At 35.5% G+C, this 24,848-nt stretch overlaps 2 protein-coding genes across 5 annotated transcripts in view; one reads left to right on the top strand and one right to left on the bottom strand.

The window, feature by feature from the left end:
* Positions 1 to 24,848, bottom strand: part of LOC128873916 (fasciclin-1) — a 452,986-nt gene that overhangs the window by 40,868 nt on the left and 387,270 nt on the right. For 2 of the 4 annotated variants that reach the window (XM_054117922.1, XM_054117924.1), the window contains exons 8-9: positions 13,920 to 14,162; positions 11,747 to 11,776 (exon numbers count right to left, since the gene is read on the bottom strand). In XM_054117922.1, the coding sequence (XP_053973897.1) occupies positions 11,747 to 11,776; positions 13,920 to 14,162 (273 nt within the window). The remainder of the gene's footprint in view (positions 1 to 11,746; positions 11,777 to 13,919; positions 14,163 to 24,848) is intronic. The other 2 variants (XM_054117923.1, XM_054117925.1) reach the window with 1 other exon arrangement.
* LOC128873917 (origin recognition complex subunit 3) overlaps positions 1 to 24,848 on the top strand; it is a 112,036-nt gene that overhangs the window by 6,137 nt on the left and 81,051 nt on the right. The gene's annotated exons all lie outside the window — the stretch shown is intronic.

Genomic DNA, 24,848 nt, shown 5'->3' with positions numbered 1-24,848 from the left:
AATAGCTATTTACGTAAGTTGCGAAATTAACGAGACAAAAATTATTAATCGTAAGAAATATTGAAGCAATAAGTATCCGCACAACTGTTTCATTTTTAAAACTTGATTAAAAAAAAACAAATTTACATTAATTTACAAGTATATAATACTTCCTTTACGCATACCTACTTGTTCTTAAAAGAGAGTGCACTCAAATATACAATATGCAACGAAATCCTCAGCATGAAACACATCCTATTTAACTGCCAGCATTTCAATAGAATTAGGGCTAACCTCAAGATCCAAAACAATATAAATGAAATAATGAATTCTCGTGACAATATCAAAAACTTAATTGTATTTCTAAAAGAAACCAAAATCTATAACAAATTGTAAAATCATAGCTAACATAAGCTTGCATATGTAAATTAACACACTGTAGTCCCATCAAGCAGCACAATGTAAAATTATACATGATGTTAAATGTAAATGTATAAAGTTGCTCATGATCTGAGTTGTTAATGCGACTTAAAACTTAAAAAAAAAAAAAAAAATACTTCGTGGGATTTCCTTTGATTTTGTAATTATTGCAACTCTTTTAAGCATTAAATTAACTAAATTATTAGTTATTCGAAGTGATTAGAGCCATTTTTAAAAGTACTTTACTGGAAATTTGATGTTTTCTAATTCGTACGGAGCAATAAACTAATGTGTTTACGTTACAAACTCTACTGTAAATGGTTCGTCGTAAGCCACCATACCCACTTTTTGGATTTTTTTTTGTTAATTTCACAAATTATATTAACTAATACATGTTACTTTGACTATGTCTATCTTAGAGACTTCCGAGAATATGTAAAATATCATTGATTATAAAAAAAGAAATTAAGAAAGCTACAATTTCACAGAAAAGTTTTTTAGGAAATTGATCGGTGCACGAATACATTCTACACCCACTGTACATACAATAATTACTGTTATAGAAAATAAACTGATTTAAACAAAAATTGATTGACTTTTTGAAGTCTCGATAGCTACAAGCGCCAGCAAGAATGTAAACAACGCGTTGGAATTAATCAATCTGCAGTAAAATATTTTGTTGATCATTAGTCGTCCGTCAAGCGTCGATTGAACGCATAATGAGAAACGGGCCTTTATCGCGCGAGTTTGCTAAATTTTATTTGCCCCGGTAGAATGTTAATTTATTAACGGCCGGGGCGTATAATTAAAGGCAGCGTACCGTATCGCCGTGTGCAGTGATTGAAGCCGTGGGTATTGAAGTAATTAGCTATATCGGTGATTTCCCGTAATTGCATTCACAGGTCAAAATCGATAGTAGTTGCTCTGGACTCGAGATACCCAACCCTACGGAATCTCTGGCTCACGACAACTCCCCCCCCCCCCCCCCCCCTCGATCGCTGTGCCAGCTAATTGCGAAATGCAATCAATACAATTTTCTATTCGACAAATTAAGTTTGTTTGGTATCGAGGATGGTTCAACGATCAGGGAGCATTTGTGTGTATCTGACATACAGCTGACATTGAAGAACATGATTACTAGACTACGGATCTTTATGCAAATGCATATTTTTATAGAAAATAGGTAGACGAATGGGACTTGGACAGAAATTTATGTCATGATTTCATAATTCCAAAAATATATTTTTTATTTTGCATATTTTGCATATAGCATATGTTGCATATTTTTTGCATAAATGCATATCCGATTATTTAATGGTCCGCCAGAATAAATAAGATAGATGTCCCTAGAAGATTATTATAAATTATAATAAATAAAACAATAAAAAATAGTTATTAAATAATTATGTAGTAATAATAAGTAGTTATTATATAATTATTTTATAGATCCATACATACATTTCCTATACTTATATTTAGCATATACATTGCATACATCTTGCATATATTTTGCATATATTTTCCATATATTTTGCATATTTTGACATATTATAAATGCATAAAGATCCGCAATCTAATGATTACGAACGGAAAAATATATAATGTATCAATAATAATATATTTGGTATGTGTGTCAAATATTTTTCTGTGTCCGTGAACATACGAATTCTGCAGAAAATTATTTATACAATTTGGTTCACTATCACATCAGTGATGTCTCGATCATTTTCATTTGAGTTTGACTTACGTAGATAGAAACTTGCACATCCAAAACCTTTACATGTTTCAACTGCCAGCTTTAGACTAGCTACATGGATTTCTCTCGACTGAATTACTCATATGCATTTGCAGTTGAGTAATTATTCCTCAAATTCGTATCAAATGTGTAATTATATGACCCGTTTTGCACGATCAATTTACCTACTCTCAAATTATAGCCGTAATGGAAATTGCAATAATTGTTTAAGTAATTGGCGTGGTCGTCAAAGGTAAAACCAAAATAGAAGACCGAATAACTGCATGTAATGTAGAGGCAATTCGAGAAGAAGAATTTACCAATATAAAACGAACACGTTTAAATTGAACGAATGGACAATTACAATTTTAATGTCACTGAATAATCGATAGACAGGAAAAAGAATAATAAAATGAAGCAGTGCTGGTTATATTCTGTTTATCATAAAATACTTTGAATTTCAAATTTCGCGTCGTCCGTTAAGGGTGGCATGAAATTTGCATCCATCGTCTACACTCTTTCCATCATAAACGAAGCTGACAGTTAATTAAAATATTGATAACAACGTAATTTTCTATTATAAATACAATCAAAGTAAAGCAGTGATTTATTCATTGACATTATGATTATTCGTTAGCTCTCCTTACTTCACTTTCTTAATTACAATAATTTCTAAGTAAAGCGATCATTCGAACAAATTTCAGAAACAATTATTCCTCGACATCAGATTCAGTGCAAGGGTCCGCGGTCGTCGCGTACCGGAAGTCCCTTTTCGATTAACCAAAACTGGATGTTCCTCCCGAACTCCTCACAATTACCCAAACCCAGTCTCAGTGGTCCCTTTACTCGATTTCCATATATTTGTCTCCGATAAATTACTCAACTGATCGCCATGGATTTCGTTCGTGGCCACCCCGACTTGCCCAACAGGTTGGCATTCACCTGGTCGAAATTCTCGCGTCGAAAATAATCCAGGTGTATAGAACAGTGTGTCAATAATGCGAATAATTGGCCAATCAATGTTTGGATACAGCGACCCTTTGTTATTCCCAGTGAAATTACACGCAGGATTGAAATAAAGCGTGGACTTTAGGGTCTGCGACCACGAGGGCCTCTAGAGATTCATCGAAAAGTTATTTCTCTTGTCAATTTCGAATTGGAATTTAAATACTCCAAATTGCTCGTTCAAAAGGGACTGAATTACCGTATTACAGTCGATACAATAAATATTCGCGCCCTCTGTGTCTGGAGAATCTATCGAAGAGCCTAGATTAAATTATAGGTTTGGTGTTCTCAAATAAATATTTCAGTACAAAGTACAAACTTTACGTGTGTATAAATTTACAATGAAAAATTTGTAAGGGAACCTATAAAACCTGTTATTTAATTTATACAAGTTTCTTTAAAAGAGGATACGAATGTTTATGGGGTTGTCTGTATTTTTCTACAGGTGACGTACAGGGGGTGTAGAATGTATTCGTACACCGATCAATTTCTCAAAAAACTTTTGTGTGAAATTGTAGTTTATTAACTCCTTTTTTTATAATCAATGATATTTTACATATTCTCGGAAGTCTCTAAGATAGATATAGTCCAAACAACATTTACTAGTCAATATAATTTGTGAAATTGACAAAAAAATGCGAAAAGTGGGTAAAAGTATAGAAGCAATAAGTATTTGTACGATTCTTATGACGAACCATTTACAGTAGAGTTTGTAATGTAAACACATTAGTTTATTGCTCCGTACGAATTAGAAAACATCAAATTTTCAGTAAAGTACTTTTAAAAATGGTTCTAATAGAGGAATGGAAAAAGACCCCACTTCGAATAACTAATAATTTAGTTAATTTAATGCTTAGAAAAGTTACAATAATTATAACATCAAAAAGAAATCCCACGAAGGAAGTATATTTAATACTAGATAATACTATATAATACTAAGCTAGAAAATATTAGATCCCTTTACTTCAAGTCTTGTACAATAATAGTAATAATAAATATATATAATAGAAGTATATAACTTAGAAATTAATGTAAATTCCTTTTTTGTGTAATCAAGTTTTAAAAATTAATTGTTTTTTTCTTGTTAATTTCGCAACTTACATAAATAGCTATTCTTTTTTGTACTCTATCTATTCTAGAGATTTCCGAGAATATGTAGAATGCCATTGTTTATAAAAAATAAGATAATAAATTACACTTTTACATAGTTTTTTTTTGGAAATTGATCGGTGTACGAATACTTTCTACACCCACTGTGTATCATTTTCAAACGAACAGAAGGGGAGAATAATTATTTAACACGTTGTCTGGCAGATTAAAACTCGTGAAAATTTCTACAAAGCCAAAATTTTGTCTCGAGACTATCGACGATTAGATAACTTAACCCTTGTATCTACCAGCAACTCGAGATGCTTTCTTAGCCTTCTATTGCCACGAATGCTACGATCTTATTGACTTCGAAAATGAGATCTCTAATTTGAGATTTGATGAATCGTCAGGTCACCTTTGCTTCAACGACAATCATTTTATTTGCACTTCGAGTTGCAAAGAAATTAAACCTAAAGAAAACCTAGTGGTGACTGAGAGTCACCTCTCGAGTGCAAAGGGTTAACATTTATCGTAGTATTTAATTTTTTAACCTCGCAAAATTCACGAGTTCACATTTATTTTTGTTGAATTAATTGGATCTAAATATTGTATTTAGTCCGATAACAAAAATGAATCTGGCATTTCTTCTTTGAAGTCCTCGCGGCTCTTTAGTTCTTAGAAGTGCGGGGACGATAAGTCTGTTAATATTAGGTAGACTGGAAAGTAATGTTGTTTCTTTTACATTAAATTCAAACAAATTTTTAATAAATTTCTATTTTTAATCAATTATGAAATCGCCTTCGTTATCAGCAGCCTTTTGCCATCAGGTGTGTAAAATTTTCAATGCCAGATTGATAAAAATCAATGAGCCGATGAGATGATAAACAAATATTTAAAATTGCAAAAACGACATTATCTTCCAGTTCACCTAATATAAACACCCGTGCCGAAAACTTGAGTTCGACGGTTAGGGTGTCAGTTAGTCGAGAGACAACCTCGATGGTGAACGCAACTACCTCTCTGAGCCTCTAAGTGATAAATAAAATATCATTTAATATAAAACTATATTCTTATTTTATTTCTTGCTTCCATCAGTAATCTAAAAATTTTAATTACCTCCTCACTTACTAAATTAATTTTTTTAGTTTCTTAAATAAAACTCCTGTCATCAATTTCTGGCCCACTCGACGTGTTAAACGATCGTAATTTTCACCATCGAAGTTTCACTCTAAAACGCGCCAATCCGTTCCTCGAAATTAGAATCGACTTCTGCAATCGATTAATTAACGATCTGATAAGAAAGCCTTTACGAAATGGCAGCTTCCCGTGAGGCATGAATTAATTTACGAATGGGTTATGATAAAAGCCGTACAGGTACACTAATATCGAGTCGCTAATTGCCCGTTATTAAACGACATCGACCGGTAATACCAGGAATATTTATTGGCAGCGATGCCGTACCGAACGGTCGTCCCAATATTGACTTTGCCCACCTTCGTTTACCATCCGCGATGCATGTATTACTGCTACATTAATTACTGTAAACAATGAGCAAATTGTTCTAACCAGGAGTAACGGGATTTTCGAGCAGAGTGGACATTTTCGATACGTCGGTTATCGGTTATCAAACCTGCGAAATTTCATGCCAGCGACGGGTATTAGACGTTTAACGGACTAATTATGGTACCGAGAACGGGTGTACATTGTTTCAGATTTTTCTCATTATTGGTTCGTGACGCCTGTAAGCGTTCAGCGAACGCGATTAAGAAATTGGATTAAGGAATTTTCGTGTGAGCTGATAATTCAGACATTATTGGGGGGATTAAACGAGTTACTAGCTCTGGTTACCTCGAAAATGTAGTTTCCCTCGTTAAAATAACGTGCTTCATCCATAGACGGCGACACTGAGAACTAGAGTAGGCGAGGGTGGTGAATATTGGTGTAGTAAAGAGGTATTTAGCTCTTATTTAGTAGCCACGTGCAGTAGTATCATTTTTTGTTATGTGTAATAGTAGGGTACAGTTATTATACTCTCTTGCTGGATTAAAGTTTAATTCATTTTTGAGAGACATATTTATTTTTACTTGGCCAAATTGACACGTATATTTCTTTGGCAATATTATTTCCTGTTTCTGACTATTGCAAATATAGTCGGCGGAATAAATGAGCTAGACTTTTATATTTAAATTGACTTTAAAAACTTTATTAGAAACACACGGAAGGCAGTGATCGTGATGGGCAAAATCGTAATCGCAAATACGAATACGATTGTAATCTAATTTTTTCGAGTTGTGATTACGATTATGATTGTAATCGCATCTTTCCAAGTTGTGATTACGACCGTATTTTTAAAGGTTTATAGCCATAGAAATTCTTGATCTCAAAACCGACATCAGATTCGTGTTCCTCACATTAAAAAACTTAGAAAACCATGCTTTCGTCTAAATAAAAAATTTCAGAAAAGTTACCCTATCTAGGCTCTGCTCTATGGGCACGAATTTAATTGAAAATTTTTCATTTTCCATTCCGACGAATGTATGGTTTTCAAAGTTTTTTGGAGCGAGGAACACGAATCTGAAGTCGATTTTGAGGTAAAGAATTTCTATGGCTGTAAATCTTAAAATACAGTCGCTATCGTAGAAAAGTTCGCAGAAAAATTTGCGATTACGATTGAAATCGTATTCGTAATCACAACTCGGAAAGATGCGATTACAATCGTAATCGTAATTACAACTCGAAAACATTCGATTACAATCGTAGTCGTATTTGCGATTACGATTTTGCCCATCACTGTCGGAACGGCACGTCTGTTCTGTACGAAAGAAGCAGCTCGAATGAAAGCGAGGTCAGTAACGAAGAATTTCGTCACGTAACTATAGACCCTATCGGTCCCATACTTCGTCTAAACAAGTCAAGATGGGACACAGCTACACCCTTTTGACTTGTGTCTAGCAAAGAAACCCAAACGCGCAGCGATGGTTTTTGTAAACGAAAAATCTTTCTCTTTTAAGAAGAGAAAATCCAACACAGACCATTTGCTTACGAGTTTTGTTCTGTGATTCATTTAGAAAATATAATAATAGAAAGCATAATATAACTCGGTTTTGTAGAATCACATCGTATATACAGACTAAATATTAATGAAAACGATGAATTTTAAATCCTGTCCGACTTAAAGGACGTAAATTTGAAAAATTCCAGTTCAATTTTAATTCCCCAACTACACTCGCATTATTCACAACGATGCCTTTCAAAGAACGGAAACGAATTCTATTTAATTTATACCTAGCGTTTAAAAAATCGCGGAAGCTTGAAATATTTCACTTACTGGCATGTTTCGCAAAGGGAATTATATTTTCACTCGTATTTTTCGCGCGGCCCGTTTATTATCAGCGGCAAAATTGCGATTTTTCATAGGTCCGATTTGCAAAACGCTTCTGTGTAGTCCGATAAATTTGTCGTGTAACCGTTCGTGTAAATAAACAGCAAATTTGCGAACAATACCGCTGAAAAACGGATAAATTCCCTGGAATTTATAAATTACGCGGGAATTATTCTCCTATCCTCGCCTGACGGTACAATGGAATCCATCGTCCCAATTAAGCGATTTTCATTTCCTTTTTGTCCGGTGAAAAACGTTTTTCGCGCTCCATGGAAAAATTGTAGTAATAGTTCTACTTCATTATTACCACGTTCTAAGGGACAATTAACTTGAATATTTTTATTAGGCGGATACAAATGAAAAGAAAATTACTCATAAGTTTATATCAAACTCAGTAAAATACGTGGTTCAGTCGAATAGGAGATTCTTTCGTAGAAAAATTTTTGTTCTTACCAAGTCTCACCATAAAAATTCACTTTTAAATACGTTTAAGGCACGCTGACTCCCACGAAAAATGTACAAACGAATATTCTCTGATATACAGGGTGGTCCACGCAATTGTTTCAAGTCATAACTCCGTTATTATTGCATTTACGAAAAAATGCCAAAGGAAAAAGATAAATGGTTGGAAGAGCACTACATCTGTAGGTCTTTAAATTTTGTTTAGATGCAGCAGTGCATATACAATTAACAATTGCATCATTTCTTTAAATAGAAATGCATATTTTTTTTAGACAGATCGATTCTTCTATTCATTCTACGTAAAAAATGATTAAGGTACCATGGCAAAAAAATTATTAGTTCTCGAGATATTTTCAAGAAATGTCTTTATGTATCCTTCTCCTTTGACATTTTTTCGTAACTGCAATAATAACGGAGTTATGACTTGAAACAATTGCGTGGACCACCCTGTATATGAAGGAAAGTTATGTTTCGATCGGTTAATTAATTACTTTTTTAAGTAATTTCTGTCTTTAATTGATAATTAATTACAAACAATGTAATAAAAAATTATTTAATTAAAAGTGAATTAAGCATTTCACAATTCTGCTTAAAGTAATCGTCAATTAAACGGCTTTGAATTAATTTTGCTTAAAGTAATCGTCAATTAAATATCTTCGATTAAATTCGCTCATATCAATCGTCAATTAAACGACTTTCGATTAACTCTACTGAATTCAATTTTAATTAAATAATTTTTATGTACATTTATTCAAAATATTTATTAATTAAGTTGATTGAATTAAATTTGTTTAAATTAATTATTTAATTAAAAAATTGTAATTGATTATTATTCAAACCCTGGCGGCGTTGCGAGAGCTTGGGACTTTTAGTATGTAGTCAGAACAGTCGTACGTATGGGCGTGTTTCGTTAGCTTTCCTTCATACCTTTTCAATTTTATATTATTAATTATATTATATTTACAAGTTTCTCACGTGTCTAATTTATTCGCCAGCCTCGATCATTCCAAATCCTACATATAATATAATAAAAATACATGAAAATCGTAGGTTGAAATCTTTTCACACGATCTTCCTTTCCCAAGTGAATCGACTTTGGGAATTCACGCGACTTCATATCGCGTTCAGAAGATTATACCCCGACCCCATAACAGGGACTCCGGAAGACATTAAAACAAAACTTTTCAGACGTATAACCCACCAGAGTTAAAGGTTTAATTTAGCATGTCGCGAGTTACCGAACCGTTGCAATATCAACAACGAATATTGAAATTCCAACGAATGTTACATTAACGGAGCGTTGTATAAACGGGCTGGAAGTTTCGCGAACTGGCGTTAAATGAAAATGAACTTCCTTGCTCGAACCCGATAAGGAGACAGAGTTCCACGGATTAAGTGGATTGGAAGTAAAAGTTGGTTGAAAGACGCCTAACATCATAACAACGTGGGCTACTTCAACTTTCAAAGTCGACCAGGGGTGACGGTTTTCTATTATCGTTTAATCAGCATGACGGAACTTTTCACGGGAATAATACAAAGGTATAGGATATACCATCAAAGTAGCGATATAATCGAGTTTGATATATATTGTATTTAATACAGTTGACGAATTCAGTGTCAGATTTCTATTAATTTATTGGATATTTTTGTTGGAAGAGAGTGATTTGAAAGGATTAATATAGAATCTTCGAATTTAGTTGGAAATTGAAATTGAAATTTACTTGAAAATTGAATTCAAATAAATTATTGACGATAAGAATTTTCCACTTTTCTGTGTTATGTAAATGGGTTAATATAGAATCTTTGAATTTAGTTGGAAATTGAATTCAAATAAATTATTGATGATAAGAACTAATTTTCCACTTTTTCGTGTTATGCAAATTGGTTAATATCGAATCTTCGAATTTAGTTGGAAATTGAAATTGAAATTTACTTGGAAATTGAATTCAAATAAAATATTGACGATAAGACCTAATTTTCCACTTTTCCGTGTTATCCAAATGGGTTAATATAGAATTATCGAATTCAGCGTAAGACTTCTATTAATTTTTTGAAATGTTTGTTGAAACAGATGGACTCGTAAGAGTTAATATAGAATCTTCGACTCTCGTTAGGTAATTTGATCGTGGAAATGTCTTGGAAAGTGGACGGGTAGTTATTGTAATGAAAAACTCGTTAAAGGGAATGTCTAGAGTGTATCGAGGCTGTTATGAAAGCTGTGCACTCGAACGAAAAACAGCCAAACGAAACAGGCAAACAAGTAATACATCATAACGAGATCGTGTCCTTTTCAATAAAAAAAACTGGAAGTTCCGAGTGTTATAAGAAGCTTTGCATACAAACAGCAAAAGTTTCATTAAAACTTTGATCCCTGATGTAGTTTTTCGAGAGCATTAAAAGCGAGCGTCCAGTCGCGTTGGTCCGGTGAAATTTTTCCAGCAAGGAGCATCGCTAAATTGACAATTTCCGACTCTTATTAAACTTGGCATACAGATATTCGTCCTTGGGGTGGCCGGAGCGGGGGGGATCCATTACTTTTCTGGATGTATTTTTCTAGAGAATGTGTGTTTAACTGTAGATATAGGTTATGTTTCAACGAAAAGAAAGGATCAACACGTTGTCAAATATCTAATTAGCTTGGCAAGTGCAGGAAAGTAACGTTAGCTGCGAAACAAGCGCGAACGAGATCTATCTCGAATGTCTGAATCCGAAAGTAACGCGTGCGTCCACGATCTCAGAACGCCGTGAGTCATTAGCTATGTGAACCTGGCAGCCGACTTTTCAAAAATCAATTTTTTTTATAGAAAATGATAGTATTTCGTTTGTACTCGATTGTACCGCCAATATTTTCGTTTGTACTCGATTGTACCGCCAATATTTTCGTTTGTACCTTCATCAATTAATAATTAAAGAAAATTAAAAGAATGGTCAGCACCTGACATTGAGATTTTTGAAATCTGTTTTTTCCCTGTTTTTTAGAATCGTTTGTATCGCTTTTTGTTTCGTTTGTACTTCAATAGTTTAAATTTTACAAGCAATTGTTGATACGGTTGAATTATAAAATTTAAATTATTGGGGTACAAACGAAACGAAAAGCGGTACAAACGAGTACAAACGATTCTAAAAAATAGGGAAAAAACAGATTTTAAAAATCTTGAAAATTGACGAACTTCTCTCTTACGCGTATAAAAAATTGCTGTATAATTTAAACTATTGAAATACAAACGAAACGAAAAGCGATACAAACGATTCCAAAGAACAGGAAAAAAACGGTTCTCAAAAATCTCAATGTTGGGTGTTGACCACTTAAAAATTTTTTTTTATTTATTGATGAAGGTACAAACGAAACTATTTTGTTTGTACTTGATTGTACCACCAATACTATCATTTTCTATAAAAAAAATTAATTTTTGAAAAGTCGAGTGCCAGATTCGCATAGCTTGAGTCACTGTGGGTATAATTTTTCCCCGTTTCCGCTGTCGCGCGTGATTCGCGATAATCGACGAGCAGCTGGTGTTAACGCACACAACGATTCGCCGAGCAACCGTGCTGTCAGATTGGGATCGACACTGAGAAGTAAATCAGGCGGAGAGAAAAGAAAAAGGAGAAACAGATGCAGAAAGTTCACGAACAGTCGAACAGAAACACTGAAAGCTGTATAAATGTGTAATTACCCCAAGGTGTGACTTCCCGATCGAGGATTTCTTTGGGCAAAAAAAGAAAACAGAGAAACAAACAGAGTTAATCAACGTCTGCACGCGGGTTTGGGCAACGTAAAGAGCGTCGATTGTCTGCAAAGCGATTTCGCCACCAAAGAATTGGCGGGTAACGATGGATGCTCGCACGATTGCGAGCAACGGCGAGGCTTGAATCGCTTCGAATAGTCTAGCTTAAACGCGGTTGAAGTTAATTTCAGTTGAGCTCCAGAGTCTTCGGAACTGTTTCAAATTTTCGCCAGAGTCTTTGGTAGTTGGACGATTTTTGAGGAGTTATCAGAGTAGCGGACTCGGGGAGGAGGATCCATCAGGATTACAAGGAGTAACAAGAAGAGACATTCAGACTGATGGGGCATACGGAGACCTTGAGGACCGCTGGGAACACAGAATCCCTCATGAAATTAAGGATTACCGGGACTGTGAGGTCTCTCGTTAACGTAAATGCTATCAGGAGGTTAGAGACTGCAGGAACACGGAAGCTACCGGAAGGTACTTCTGTCTCCAAATAAATTATAGGATTGGGATCACCTGGACGTCTACCAAGACCCAGAGACATAAAAAATGGAGCTCCTAGGGCACTCCCAAACTATCAAGAAATTAAATACTCCGGCAAGTCGCGATCTAAGTGTTAAACGCTATTTCAGAACTGCCGGGAATTAAAACTCTGAATAATTCAGTCTAAGAAGTGTCCTAGTTTTCCGCGAATTAGGATTTAAATCTGTTACTATCTTCGAAATGATCTTTTAGGACTTCTGAAACAACTAAGACTTCCATTCCCTATATAATTAGAGATCACGGTTTTGAACGGGTATTAAAATACACGGGTACAAGGAACACGTGTACCGTGTATTAAGAAATTAAGAACACGGGTACCCGGGTATCGAAATACACGAATATCCCGGTACTTAGGTACACGTGCATCGAAATACACGGTTACGCATACATCGAATTATACGGGTACAGTATCCAATTAGTTTTATATACAAACTTTTATGTAAAGAAAGCTTTTATTCTACATAAAATAATGATCCTTATTAATTTTGAAAATATTGATAAGCAATAAAACAAATAAATAAAAAATATATAAACATAAGAAGAATAAATGTTTTAAGTGTAATTTGTATAACTTTATTTATTAGTTAAAATAAATGTTCAAGTCAATTTACGTACCCGTGTATTTCGATGCACGTATACGTACCTGGATATCCGTGTATTTCGATAAAAAATACACAGATCCATTAAGGGGGTATCCTGAATTAGGAGATCTAAAAAAAAGCGGTTTTTCGTGAATTTTTTTAGGATGGAAAAAAAAATTAATTCTATCAACTTTTTTATCCTATTTCCATACATATTTGAGTAGTCTGTACAAATTTTTTCAACAAGAAATATTGAGTCCACTGTGACGCACATTTGTAGGCCACCTCACAATTAAAACCTCCTATCGGTGGGAAAGATGCAGGTCGTAATTTTGGTTTGACACAAAAAAACCAAAAGAAATTTTCATTTTCATGTATTTTTCTTCTATGTGAACTAAGAAAAACCGGCAAAAATGGTGAAATATGAAATTGCTGCAAGTTTGAAAAAAAGAACGAGTTCTTTGGGTGAAAAAAATCACTTTAACAAGAAAAATGTATGAAAATGGAAATTTCTTTTGGTTTTTTTGTGTCAAACCAAAATTACGACCTGCATCTTTCGGGCCGATAGGAGGTTTTAATTGTGCGGTGGCCTACAAATGTGCGTCACAGTCGACTCAATATTTCTTGTTGAAAAAATTTGTACAGACTACTCAAATATGTATGAAAATAGGATAAAAAGTTCGATAAAAGTTCGAATTAATTATTTTTTTCCATCCATAAAAGTTGACGGAAAACCGCTTTTTTTAGACCTCCTAATTCAGGATATCCCCTGAATTACACGTGTACTCAAGTATTTCGATACAAGTGAAGTAGGGATCTCTACTAAATATCCTCCATTTCAGTATGAGTTCTTTCTCGTATTTTCGAGATCCTCAGGATCAGTTGCAACGAGTATTCGAAGCGCTTCGAAGCTGTACAACCGAAACGATGCGGAATGGACCTTTAACCTTCGGTTTGCCAGCATCGTTAAAAATTCGTAAATTGCACAGACTCACCTGGCTGACGCTCTTGTTCTTGATCTTGTCGAGGGGCAGCCGCTCCTTGACGTAGTGAAGGTTCAGGATCTCTGTGATGCGTTTCTTGTCCTGAAGTATCTGCTGCACGCCCGGCTCCTCCAACGCGGCATTGCTGGGCGCGAACAGGGTGACGTCGCGCAGATGATTAATGGTGGTCATGATGTCGTCGCCGAAGTCGCGCAACGTCTCGTAAAACTTGTACACCGGTCCGTCCTCCTTTTCCTGAACGTAGAGAAGAGATTTCTGTTTAACGAGTTCCAACGGCGTCGACGAACTGATTCTACATGGGGTCGTTAACACGAAACGGAAGAGAATTAAATGGAAATGATCGAAAAAGAAAAGACGTAACGGAAGAGGATGGAGAACCACGGTGGTGCGAAATTTGTGAAGAATTTTTTCCACCCGGCATCGTTGAGAATAATTATTTCTATTCGTATCGAGTTTTATTTATCGATTCGATTGCCTTTGAGACGCAACAAGTGTTTGCAATTGTTGCGGAAGTATATGCTGGCTTCTGATCGAAGTCTACTTGGTAGTTTAAAGTCGATGAAGGCGAAGGTTTCTTTTTATTTCGCTGCGTTTGGGGGCACGTTGCTTTTAAATGCTTGTGGAATGAAATGGCTTCGCATATTTCGCACGAAGATGACAAATAAAATGCTCGCGAGGGACATAAGGAGGAGGGTTTTGTTAATACAAAAACGAAGCTTGTAGCTGGTTAAGAACAATTAAACCCGCGTTGCCCAATCGAACGAAAAATTGGGGGAAGCTGGAGGGTGAAAGACTTATCGTGGGATCGATCTCATTGATTACAGTCGAAAGGTTTTGAGACACGAGGGATTCTTTTCGATATCAATATTCAAGGTAGGAATTGATGAACATTGTACAGAGCGATTCGTACAATTAGAGCGCGTCTCTTTTCCCAGAAAAAAAGAAAAAGAAATTATTCAACACGGGCGATTTTTGTTATTCGAGAATTGAAATAATAATCGTTGTTTCGCGTCGTTATTGTTCAGCTTTCGATGTTATATTATACATGTTTAATTGGACGATATGAACGAAAGAGAAAAATTTGGTGTAAAACAAAACCTGATAAAAAATTTATAATAAAATTCTGTCCCTAGCAGAATATTAATTTTAAAATTCATCGAACGAACGCACGATCGAATATTTTTGCTTTTAACGAGGATGACTTACAAAGGCTAGTATGGCAAAAATGTCAAGGGTAGAGTTATGCATAAAAGAGTTCGTATCGTTTGACGATGCTAATGTTTGCTATGTCCGATTTGCAACAGCGATCTTTTTCGTATTCGATGGTAAAAGGGTCACGGACCTGTTCCAGTCGCGCGAACGACCCTGCACAATCCATGATGACAACGCGAGCAAACGAAAGCACGCGCACGCGAGTCATCGTGCCAATGAGACGTTACTCCTCGACACGACGGTGTAACTAGTACGTCAGAGCGTCTCGGTACATCAAAGGCTCGCTAATTACCAGTCGATTCGAGCTACGCTGATGTTGTCTGAGTTAAAGCGGAGTTCTGGTTTGATCGGGCGAAGAATTGCTCTTTTTATTCAAGATCTTGCAATTAAAACTATTGAAATTGTAGTGGAATGTTCGAGGAGATGAAAAAGGTTACAGTTTATCAAAAGAATATAATTAAAAATTTTACTACGCTCAATTTGATTAGAAAATACACATTTATTATACACAGGGTGTCTGCGTATAAGTTCGGACATACGCAGGGTATCAATTCTACAACAAATTTCTAACAAAAAATTACTCGTAGACATTTATCTTTGTGTCGTCTTACTCTCTAGAATTTTCACTTTTAATATTTTTTCTCAGTTTGTCTCAGTATTTTCAAAAAAAATTGTATGGTGGTATTTTAGGGAGAAAATGACGTTTAAATCCAGAAGAGCGTGGGTTTTTAGGTGAAAATCGATATTTTTCAATAAAAATCGGCTTGTCACTTTAAAATTAACTTGCATCGGGTTTGATGTATTTTTTAGTGACACTCCCGAGCCTCCCCAATTAGAAAAAAAAAACGATTTTTTGACACCTCAAGCCTCTCCCAGCCGTGTGTAGAGCCTGACTTAGAGCCTAGTTTTAAGTTTGCACTGTAATTTGATGGAGTTATGGCAGTTTAAAGAGTGTCAAGTCAAAAAGACAGAAAAAATAGTAAAAGTGAAAATATTCGAGAATAATGCGACACAAAGAAAATGTCTAAGAGTAATTTTTTGTTGGAAATTTGTTGTAGAATTCACACTTTGCATATGTCTGAACTTATACGTAGACACCCTGTAGACTACGATCTCTTTGAAATTAGGGGTTGAAAGATGGCCAAATTGTCAAACATTGAGTCAGTTGAGTCATTATTAAAGTATCGTCCTTCCAAAATACTTCAAACTGATGGCTTTGTGGTTCCACTACTAAATATTAATAAATGAGGGCTACGCAGATTAGAATTTCTAGCGATAACTTGTTTCCAAAATTCATACGTGATTTTGGAAACGACCGATTGTATCGCTTCACAAACCAGAACCTTGCTTTAGAGGAAAAGTCGAGAGGAAACGCGTATCAAACGGGGTATCGAATGCTGCTCGATCGGATTAAAGATAGCCCGGGGGGTAATTAACGATCTGGTGATTAGCTGCCCGATTTTCACACCTCGTCCCTTGGCGCTCGTCGGCCGGATTAACGACTGAGAACGGAGAAAATAAGAAACGAAAATGGAGGCAGAACGCGTGGCTGGCGAGGCTGCAGAATCTCCTCTTTAAAAGTTCTGCTTTTTACCTCGATAAAGGTTTCGATAAGGTACGCGAAATCGAGGTGGATGCGATAATGAAAAATTACAATTTTTAATTGAAATTCTTGTTGGTTGCTTGATGTATCATACTACATAAAAGTCTACAAGCAGCCCTGATTCTATGACTTTTATCAAGGAGCTTCTGTATAGCTTCATGACTTAGAAAAATTTCCTATGATGGGAACCATAGGCCTTATTAGGCCACGCCCTCAAAGGATCTTTTCTAAATGTCAAGCTATATCTCTCTGCCATTTTTGTCTTGCATCTCCCTTTTCTTTCCTTGTACAGGCTGCTCGAAACATTCGGAATTCAAATGTTTACATCTTGTTAAATACTTTGTTATCGTCACGATGGATGAAACCGAATTTTAACGAGGCATAATAAACTGACAATATTTTATATTAAGAACAAACTGCGAGAGTTGCCTTACAGATCGGTTCAAACTACATTCTTCTAACGAGGAATCCCCTTCTGTTCTTCTACACAACAAATCACATCGTGCATTGCGTTACTTGCCCATTTTCGAGTGTAAACATTACCTACAGGGTGCCCTCAGCGATACAACTATGCAGCAGGTAAATTCTATCTGCAAAAATGAATCGAAAACGTGGAATGCATATTTCTTTCTTGAAGCTCCGTTTCCGAGAAGATCTACTTTGAATACAGACGTGCTGAGCGTGTTTGACACGTGACACCCCTTTCACCATCGGGTTTGCAAACATATTATGCATAATTAACCACAAATATATACAGGGTGTTACAACATTTTTGGGACACCCTGTATAATATAATAAAACCACAAATATACAGGGTGGTCCACGCAATTGTTTCAAGTCATAACTCCGTTATTATTGCATTTACGAAAAAATGCCAAAGGAAAAAGATAAATGGTTTGAAGAGCACTACATCTGTAGGTCTTTAAATTTTGTTTAGATGCAGCAGTGCATATACAATTAACAATTGCATCATTTCTTTAAATAGAAATATATATTTTTTTTTACATAGATCGATTCGTCTGTTCATTCTAGGTAAAAAATAATTAGGGTACTATGGCAAACAAATTATTAGTTCTCGAGATATTTTCAACAAATGTCTTTATTGAAGAAGATGCTCAAACGATGCCCAAATAAAGTATCTAATCGCGCTTGTAAAGGTAAACACCCTTTCGACATTGTTATCATAACAGAAACTGATTTGTACGAGTAAGCATTTAATCATTCAGTAGCAATTCACGTATCGTAACTCGAGTACGAAAACTAAAAATTTGAAAAAGTGTAACTGTATTTCACTAAATACAAGAAAATGTATTTTACTAACAATGAGAAACAAGATATGTACGACACTTTTGCGTTGTGTGATGCAGGTAATTTAAACGCAGTTATGCAAACAATAAAAAAACGTTATCAGAAATGTTTAGAATGTAATGGAGAAGCGTTTGAGCATCTTCTTCAATAAAGACATTTTTTGAAAATATCTCGAAATCTAATAATTTTTTTGCCATGGTATTCTAATCATTGTTTACGTAGAATGAATAAAAGAATCAATCTGTGTAAAAAAAAATATGCATTTCTATTTAAAGAAATGATGCAATTGTTAATTACATATGCACTGCTGCATCTAAAAAAAATTCAAAGGCCTACAGATGTAGTGCTCTTCGAGCCATTTATCTTTCTCCTGTGGCATTTTTTCGTAAATGCAATAATAACGGAGTTATGACTTGAAACAATTGCGTGGACCACCTTGTATATAATATAATAAAACCACAAATATATATAATATAATGTTTCTATCTATAAATGATCACTTTCCCGCGTCCTAAACATACATAATGAATCCTTGTAGATTCCTTAAATCTAAACAGCAGCAAAATGCGCGCGTGTCCCGAACAGCTTCAAATCTGATATTCTCGAGAACGAAGCCTCGCAGGAGAAAACTGTATTCCACCTTCTCGCTGCATTTTTACGGACAGAATCACCCTACCTACGGCTTTTCTCCAACACTGCGGGTTTTCTCCACGCATGGAACGATTCGTTTGGCTAGCCTGTACATTTTCCGTCGTCCTCGTCTCGCTAATCTCCTTTTCGCGAGTTTCCTCGAGACTTGGGCCGACAGGAAGCGGCGAAGGGGAAGATTAACCGGTTGTTGGTGGCGTTACAGTGAAACAATATTGACACAGGGGCAAAGGGAATAACAAAGGAGAGCCAACGGCTTGTTCGCTCGGCAAGGGATAATCGAAAAATGAAATAACGTGAAATCAACAATTTGTAAGCGACAGGATAATAACGATACTGGTCTACTTCTAAGGGTGACTACACTGAGGAATAAATTAACGAGAGGACCTCTTGCAAACAACATCGAGCCTTGATTTAAAAGTAAAACAGGAATGGAGGCGAGGGGAATGTGGAAAGTGAATGTTGGAAAGTAAAAAAGAAACTGACTCTTCGAATTGGAAACGTTTCCAATCGTCAGAAAGACTCTCGTTCTGTCGGAACTGTCACAGGCTGTTTTGTTAATGAAGCCAAAAAGACTTTAATCAGAAACATCGAGACGCGGAAAGTGTCGAGGCAGGTATTTCTAATTGCTTTTCCATTGACTCAGCTGTACGTTGGGATTAAAGTAGACTGATCGAATTTCATTGAAGAAAGTTCAACATTTTCCTCCAAGTCTCGTGTGTCGTTCTAATATTAAAATGGAATGTCGTTCGTTGCCTCTCTTGCTTCAAATAATTCTTCCGAAAGGGATGATTCATTCTCGCAATGTTTGAGATCAGTGAGCGTTTTTGAGAATATTTTATATTTCCTCGCGACCCCCGCTATTAAGTTAACATTCTTTTTGGCTCGACTGGTGCTCTGCTCTGTCCGTGTAGAACGAAACGTCCTTCCCTAGTTTGTCTCGTAGACGATCTTTAATCGCAGTTACATCTAGGAGATTAATCTAAGAAGTCAAATTAAGTAAGTACAGTCGGTTTAGGAAAAATTAATTCCGCGAACAAACTTCTCATGCCCTTGGGTTCGAAGTGTCTAATTATTCTAATCACCTCGGATACTTCAAGTCGGATACAGCATCCAGGCGCGTGTTTTTGTGTTAATTAATGCCGATAAAAGAGAATAAATACGATCGCCCCCGACTGTGCTTACACGTTAGCTACCTTCTGCACGTTTTCTAGAGAAACCAACAGAAGCTTGATACACGACTAATAACGGTCGATCTAGAATCGCCCATTCGACTGTCGCAACGCAGCAAACGCGTTACATATTCGTAGGTTTGCGGAGTGTCGTGTGTATTCGATAGTCTCTGATGAGTTCATTTAATTAAGTACTTACGATGCCCTATACGACATGCAGAGTCCAATAGAGACATGCAAAGCACCACAGAATAACATCATTGAGTCAATATAAGAGTAATAAACACATGTACACAATTGATAGAAAATTCGTTTCGGCAAATCAAGTGGCCCCGAGACGAACAAGGGATTTCTTTATCACGCGTGGATTTTCACTTTGTCTACTCTCTCTCTCTCTCTCTCTTTCGCGGGGGGGAATTCTATTCGTCTAGCTTGTGTAACCCTTCTGTCAAACGCTACGACCGATTCGAGGTCCTTCGACCCTGGACGAGGGACTATTCAAGTCGAGAGAGGACAGAGTGTCGAAAAGAGGAGCTGTGTCAAGACACCAAGTGGTATGGGATTCGTGGAAACTAGATTCCTCGATTCTTCGAGGAATACAAGGTTGCGTTAACTACACCGAGAATGGAGGACAGTGTCAGAGACTTTGGACGCGTGTTGATAGATTGAATAGATGTTGATAGATCGAATAGATCGTTTTGAATTAAACTAAACAGGATTTTGTGGGATTATTTATCATCGGGGTTCGGATCCCTATGATAACTATGATTACTATATAATTATTTAAATAAGTAATCTTTTTCAAAATTTAATATTTAGAATGCAAGATTGTTTGAATACTTCTAAATTTCCTTGCAATGTAAAATCTTATATATTTGGTCTTAAAAGATAATAGAAAAGACTGTAGTATTTTTATTATTATGCACACACAAGAATATATTAAATAACCAAAATAGTGTTACAGAATAGTTAATAGTAGTTTCAATTTTTAGAAAAAAACAGATTGAGGATCACTGATTATCAGTAACCCCTGGTATAAAGGCTCGGTCTATATCTTCATACAGTGGGTGTAGAATGTATTCGTGCACCGATCAATTTCCCAAAAAACTTTTGTGTGAAATTGTAGTTTATTAACTCCTTTCTTTATAATCAATGATATTTTACATATTCTCGGAAATCTCTAACATACATAGATATAGTCCAAACAACATTTACTAGTCAATATAATTTGTGAAATTGACAAATAATGCGAAAAGTGAGTAAAAGTAAGGAAGCAATAAGTATTTGTACGATTCTTATGACGAATCATTTAGAGTAGAGTTTGTAATGTAAACACATTAGTTTATTGCTCCGTACGAATGAGAAAACATCAAATTTCCAGTAAAGTACTTTTGAAAAACTTCGAATAACTAATAATTTAGTTAATTTAATGCTTAGAAGAGTTGCAATAATTATAAAATCAAAAGAAAATCCCACGAAAGAAGTATTATATACTTATAAATTAATGTAAATTTCTTTTTTTTTTTAACGAAGTTTCAAGAGTTAAACAGCCGTGCGAATATTTATTACTTCAATATTTCTATCGATTAATTGTTTATTTCTTGTTCATTTCGCAACTTACATAAATAGCTATTTTTGTTGTAATCTATCTATTCTAGAGATTTCCGGGAATATGTAGAATGTCATTGTTTATAAAAAATAAGTTAATAAATTACAGTTTTACATAATTTTTGTGGAAATTGATCGATGTACGAATACTTTCTAGGAGGAGTATTTCAATAATTTTTAGACTTTTAAGCTTTTAATTAATACATGGAAGAAGCTCGTGTTACTTGGAATTGTGAAACTCGCTCGTAAAGTCTCAGACACTTCTGCCAAACATCCTCTGTAATGTTCGAAATTCCAGATTTGTGCTCGCACCACTTGGCGTCTGATTTAAAGGACATTGTACCTCAGGAGCTTGCGGCTTTATTTACACTAGCAGACAAGCTGGAATCTACAAGTACAATAAACGAGTACAAAATAACGTCGAACAGAAAATTCGTCGGGGACAGTGTTCGAAAGTCGCCGTTTTTATGACATGACTCTTCAATCATACTTATTATTAAATATGATTTCCTGGTTCTCGAGAATCCAAGCCACCGTCGAACCTCGTCCCAAGACTTGTCAAAGGTGGTCCAAAAAAGAAAAACACCGAGAAACGTGTACGTTTGATTGGATCCACGTTATTTTCAACAAAGAAATTCGGTTTCGACCTTGCGCGAGGCAAATCAAACGGGGAAAACCTTTTGAATTATCGTCGATAATTGAAATTTTAATCGAATCCGTTCGTTGGCTTCCGAGCGTGCCAGTGCTCGCGACACAGTTATACGAAAAAAGGGGAGGACACTGGAAAGATAGTGATCGGGGGAGATTACGGTGTAATTGCTTCCGTTCTTTTGTGCCAGTCGACTGCAGAACACCGTGCGTTAATATAGGTGTAATAGATTCGGGACACGTGGACGATAGTAATTTAATATCGGCGCGTAATTAAACGCTCGATTTCCAGCTACCCGTGCCGATGGAAATCGTTATGGCGATAATAATCGACGCGATTCAATTGATTACGCGGTCTAGTCACGGAAATGTGGTCGAAAGAGAATCAGTTGGCCGTTCAAGGACACTTCTCCCACCATTGACGGGGTGCTGGTGCGCCACGCTCCTCTGCGCGAGGACGTATGCGCGTGAGCGTGATATTAAAAGGATATACAGCGGGTGTAGAATGTATTCGTACACCGATCAATTTTTCAAAAAACTTTTGTATGAAATTGTAATTTCTTAACATCTTCTTTTATAACCAATGATATTTTACATATTCTCGGACGTCTCTAAGGTAAATATAGTCCAAACAACATTTATTAGTTAATATAATTAGTGAAATTAACAAAAAAATGCGAAAAGTAGGTAAAAGAATAGAAGCAATAAGTATTAGGTTGTCCCAAAAGTTTCTTCCGTGACTCGCATTCAGTTATTTTGTGTAGCAATGTTTATATAAATAGACAACCTAATTTCTTAGATGGTAATGTTGCAACAGTAATGGAGCAAAATGAATCGTACACAATTCAATAATGTAGCATTAGACATAAAATATCGTGTATGTATTACTTATTAATGAAATGGAAGAAACTTTTGGGACAACCTAATATTTGTACGATTCTTATGACGAACCATTTACAGTAGAGTTTGTAACGTAAACACAATAGTTTATTGCTCCGTACGAATTAGAAAACATCAAATTTCCAGGAAAGTACTTTTAAACAGTTGTGCGAATACTTATTGCTTTAACATTTCCATCGAATAATTGTTTTTTTCTTAATAATTTCGCAACTTACATAAATAGCTATTTTTTTTCTGTAATCTATCGATTCTAGAGATTTCCGAGAATACGTAGAATGTCATTGTTTATAAAAAATAAGTTAATAAATTATAGTTTTACACATTTTTTTGGAAATTGATCAGTGTACGAATACTTTCTACACCTACTGTAGCCAAATACAAAGTCAGTGGTTATATTAAGTTTACCGGAAAGTTTTTTCCGTTTTTCGAATAACACAAAATAATAAATTTCTGATACCTTGAATAAATTTTAATGAAGAATATAGTTTTTATAATTATTTATGACATCTTCTCAGCATGATTGCAATTTGTATATTGTTTTTACCGAATACGCGCATACTTGTTAAAAACTTGTAACCGGAACAGACAGAACTTTCCGGTAGACCTAAATAAAGCAATTAAATTGGCTCTATTTTGTCGCTAGTATAAATATTAAAAAATTCTACAGTGGTGGGGGTATTTCTTGAATAGCGACCGTTAACAGCCATTAGATTTCGATCCAACCACAAGAGCTCTCTTTAATCATTAATCGAATAATAGTTACGAGTCATATTCCTAAAATCTAATTATTTGCCAGATTCACAGGCCGTCAAATAACAATTTTACCATTCCGCTCCTAGCTATGGCAAATATAAAACATTTAATACCGATGGATGTAAAATATTCAATATTGGCAAGCATCAAACATTTAATATTGCTAACTACAAAAAATTGCAGTATTGAATAGAATTTTTAATAAAACTCGTTTCATGTATCAAATTTGAAGACGTTGAGTTTATGGTTTTCACTTTCTGCTTGATTCGCTATGATTCACTGTGGCATACAGCTATTACTTTTTCTATTATTAAATGTTAATCGAATGTTAATGAGAAAAGTCTCCTGGCACATTTGTAACTGTGTTCTTCGAGAAATTCTTAGGAAAAAAAAATAATATAATATCGATCTTCAGAAGCGAAAAATAATACACTTTAAAATTAAAAGTGAAGACAATATAGAAATAATATTAAGACTCCACAGAATCAAGCAAACATTTTCTGCCTTTGCTCTAATGTCCAATAAATACACTCTTGTCGACATATCGGATAATTAATTCAAGAACGTGCATTCCAGGTTAGTCGACCTATAACCTCTGTGCTCGACACTCGAATGCCCTCGGAATAAACCATTAAAAACGTTCGACTTGAATAAAATATTAAAAACATCGGTTTGCATGTTAATATCCGTCTAACGGCCGCAAGACACTGTCCCTGTATTATTGTTCTATCACATTTTATTCTTACTCTTGCCGTCGGAGGTTTATTACCTCGACGAAAGATCCCTGTAAACAGTCTTATCGCATATAAAATATGAGTACTTTCGAGGATCACGTCGTAACGTCGCGAACGAGATCGGTCGAACGACGCGGCGATCAATCTTGTCGATATCATCGTTGCTTGCACAATTTTTGGTCCCTAGGCGTGCACACATCGACGCCCCCCCTCTTCTTTTCCTCCATGAATCGTTTAGATCCACAATCTCCGCGAGGTTTAAGCGAGCGAACTGCAACGGGAGAAAGACTCCACGAGAGTTGGCTTTTCGCGGGAAATCGCGACGAAAATTTCT

Source organism: Hylaeus volcanicus, chromosome 3, assembly GCF_026283585.1.
Source record: "Hylaeus volcanicus isolate JK05 chromosome 3, UHH_iyHylVolc1.0_haploid, whole genome shotgun sequence".
Lineage (NCBI taxonomy): Eukaryota > Metazoa > Arthropoda > Insecta > Hymenoptera > Colletidae > Hylaeus > Hylaeus volcanicus.
The sequence above is the reverse complement of the archived record's forward strand: the minus strand, read 5'-3'. Positions and strand labels throughout refer to the sequence as shown.